The 2,308-nt window shown below is 39.6% G+C and overlaps 1 protein-coding gene across 1 annotated transcript in view; it reads right to left on the reverse strand.

Annotated features, from left to right (window-relative positions):
- Positions 1 to 1,963: 1,963 nt before the first annotated feature.
- Positions 1,964 to 2,308, reverse strand: part of LOC145418764 (venom protease-like) — a gene marked incomplete at its 5' end in the record, with an annotated part of 10,055 nt that continues 9,710 nt past the window's right edge. The window contains one exon of the mRNA XM_080287100.1: positions 1,964 to 2,128. Within this exon, the coding sequence (XP_080143226.1) occupies positions 1,970 to 2,128 (159 nt within the window). The remainder of the gene's footprint in view (positions 2,129 to 2,308) is intronic.

The following is a 2,308-nucleotide window of genomic DNA, read 5'->3' on the forward strand; positions in this document are numbered from 1 at the left end:
ATTTATTTATTTCATATATGTGAAAAAGGCTTATTTGCATAAAATGAACTCATAACCAGTGTGCAACAATAGTTACTCGAGATGGGTTAGCTTCTGCCTTAAGTTGCAGGCTAAGCATAGGTCATTAGCCTATATGTCTTAGTCATTAAGTAAAGTTACCCTTAAGTAGCCAATGTGCATTATTCATGTGCTTATATGTAGTACTGATGCGGCCAGACGGGATAAATTTGGGGGCGTTCAATGTGTACGTTAATTTTGATTAGAAAACAATAATTTTAACATGTCTAGTACGATAATATGGGCTTGGGAATCTGGCATCGCTGCCTTTAACTCTAGGAGGGAATTTTGAACAAAAATGCGCTTAGTGAAATGATATAAACTCTCTCTCACAAACAAATTTTTAGGAAAATGGAAGCTTACATCCTAAAACCATCCACTAAGATCAAACAGTACTTACTGCGTATAATCAAACCTTGTTACAAGCACTTTTAACAGTAAATCTATTCTTTGACAGGTAACAAGTCCTTGAATCATATTACTTGATTTGGAAACAACAGACGATACAAGAAGTGATGACTATGTGGCTAATTACCAAGCCTGTAACCACATTTCACCCTCATAGTACAGTGGTCTTTTGTCCCTGGCACTTTCAAGTTAACCATCCATTAAAGTTACAGTACTAGCTTGTTTTTATTGCTCATTTAATGTTAAAAAGGGGGTGGCCATTGTCAATCCTGCCCTATATTTCGGGACTAATTAGATATAGCCCCACGTCCCTACATTAATGAAAAGAAGAATCCAGCCTAACCACAGCCTAAATTAATCCATCCTAATCTACATGCATTTCACGAACTTCCTGAGGATTTCATGAAGCCAGTGGTTACATAAATTCATTGTAACATGGGTAATGAAACACAAATTTATCTTCTATTATTATGATTATTAGTTTGAGAAGAAAGTCCATCTGAATTACTTATCTGGGTTTATGTGTTTATAGTACACACACACACACACACACACACACACACACACACACACACACACACACACACACACAGTATCTACCTATTACATTTTTATCTTACAACGTTTAAATAAAAAAAAAATCACATTAGTTAAATGCAACAGGAAAATAAGGTGTAATAAGCAGAATAATTCGCCCTGGAAGTGGTGTGACTGATTCCACAAAATAAATCGCTAGGAAAGTGGTGTTGAGGGATCCCCAAGGCCACCTAGACTGCGATATGAAGGTTAATGGAAAAAGTATGCTACTGTTTTATCATTTTATTCATTTTTATTTTCATTTTGCATTACAGTTATTATTATTATTATTATTATTATTATTATTATTATTATTACCTGTAGCAGTAGTAGTAGCAGTTGCACTACTACTACTACTGCTACTACTACTATACTATATGAATATTACTGCTGCTACTACTGTTGCTGCTGCTGCCTCCGCTACTCCCACTATTACTATAAATAATAATAATAATAATAATAATAACTAGAACACCGTAATTTTGATAATTTGATTATTTGACAATTTTGATAAAGGATCTTGCCACAGCCATTGCCTACTAGAAGCCGAGGTTAAGGTCACTGATCTTATGCATGTCACCTTAGGTCATCACAGTCTTTAAGTCCTCCAGGCTTGGTGGCTCTGGCTTTAACCCTTCATGGAAAATTAGCTGACATTCGGCATATCCGGAAAAGTCCCAATTTTTGACCCTAGGTGATCTCAGAGAATAATCCACTGATTGGAACCATACTCCCATCCTGCCTGCGCCCACCTTAAGGCTGTGCTGTGGTAAAATTTCACCTCGCTGGCTTAAGCGGTTCTCGAGCTGGCGTGGCTGACTCACTGTTCTATGTTCTGGTTAATATCTCGCTGGGGGTGGCCAGAAAAATCACCTCTACCTCGAAATCTCACCCACCATCAGGCTGCCCTCCCTCCATCCCACACCAGCTACTGTACGTTACTAACAATCCAGTCCAGGAAACTTGAAACTCTGGTGTACACCCCAGGGAACTCCGGCTTGGCACACTGTACCCCGAAAGACACTATCCCCACCACGTAGTACCTTCCATTCGCCGCCAAATAGTTGAGTGGCCCCCCGCTGTCACCCTGGGAGCAAAGAAAACGGGCTGGGGTTAGAGGAGGAGGAGGAGGAGGAAGAGAATAAATATAAATGGGCGTAGGAAATGGGCTGGGGATGGAGAAGGAGGAAGAGGATCAGTATTAATGGGCGTAGAAAATGGGATGAGGGTTAGAACATGGGAAGTGGTTGGAGCTGTGACTACGCCA

This window comes from Coenobita brevimanus, chromosome 116 (assembly GCF_032717465.1).
Source record: "Coenobita brevimanus isolate Jiangsu-jjx chromosome 116, ASM3271746v2, whole genome shotgun sequence".
In the NCBI taxonomy this organism is placed as follows: domain Eukaryota; kingdom Metazoa; phylum Arthropoda; class Malacostraca; order Decapoda; family Coenobitidae; genus Coenobita; species Coenobita brevimanus.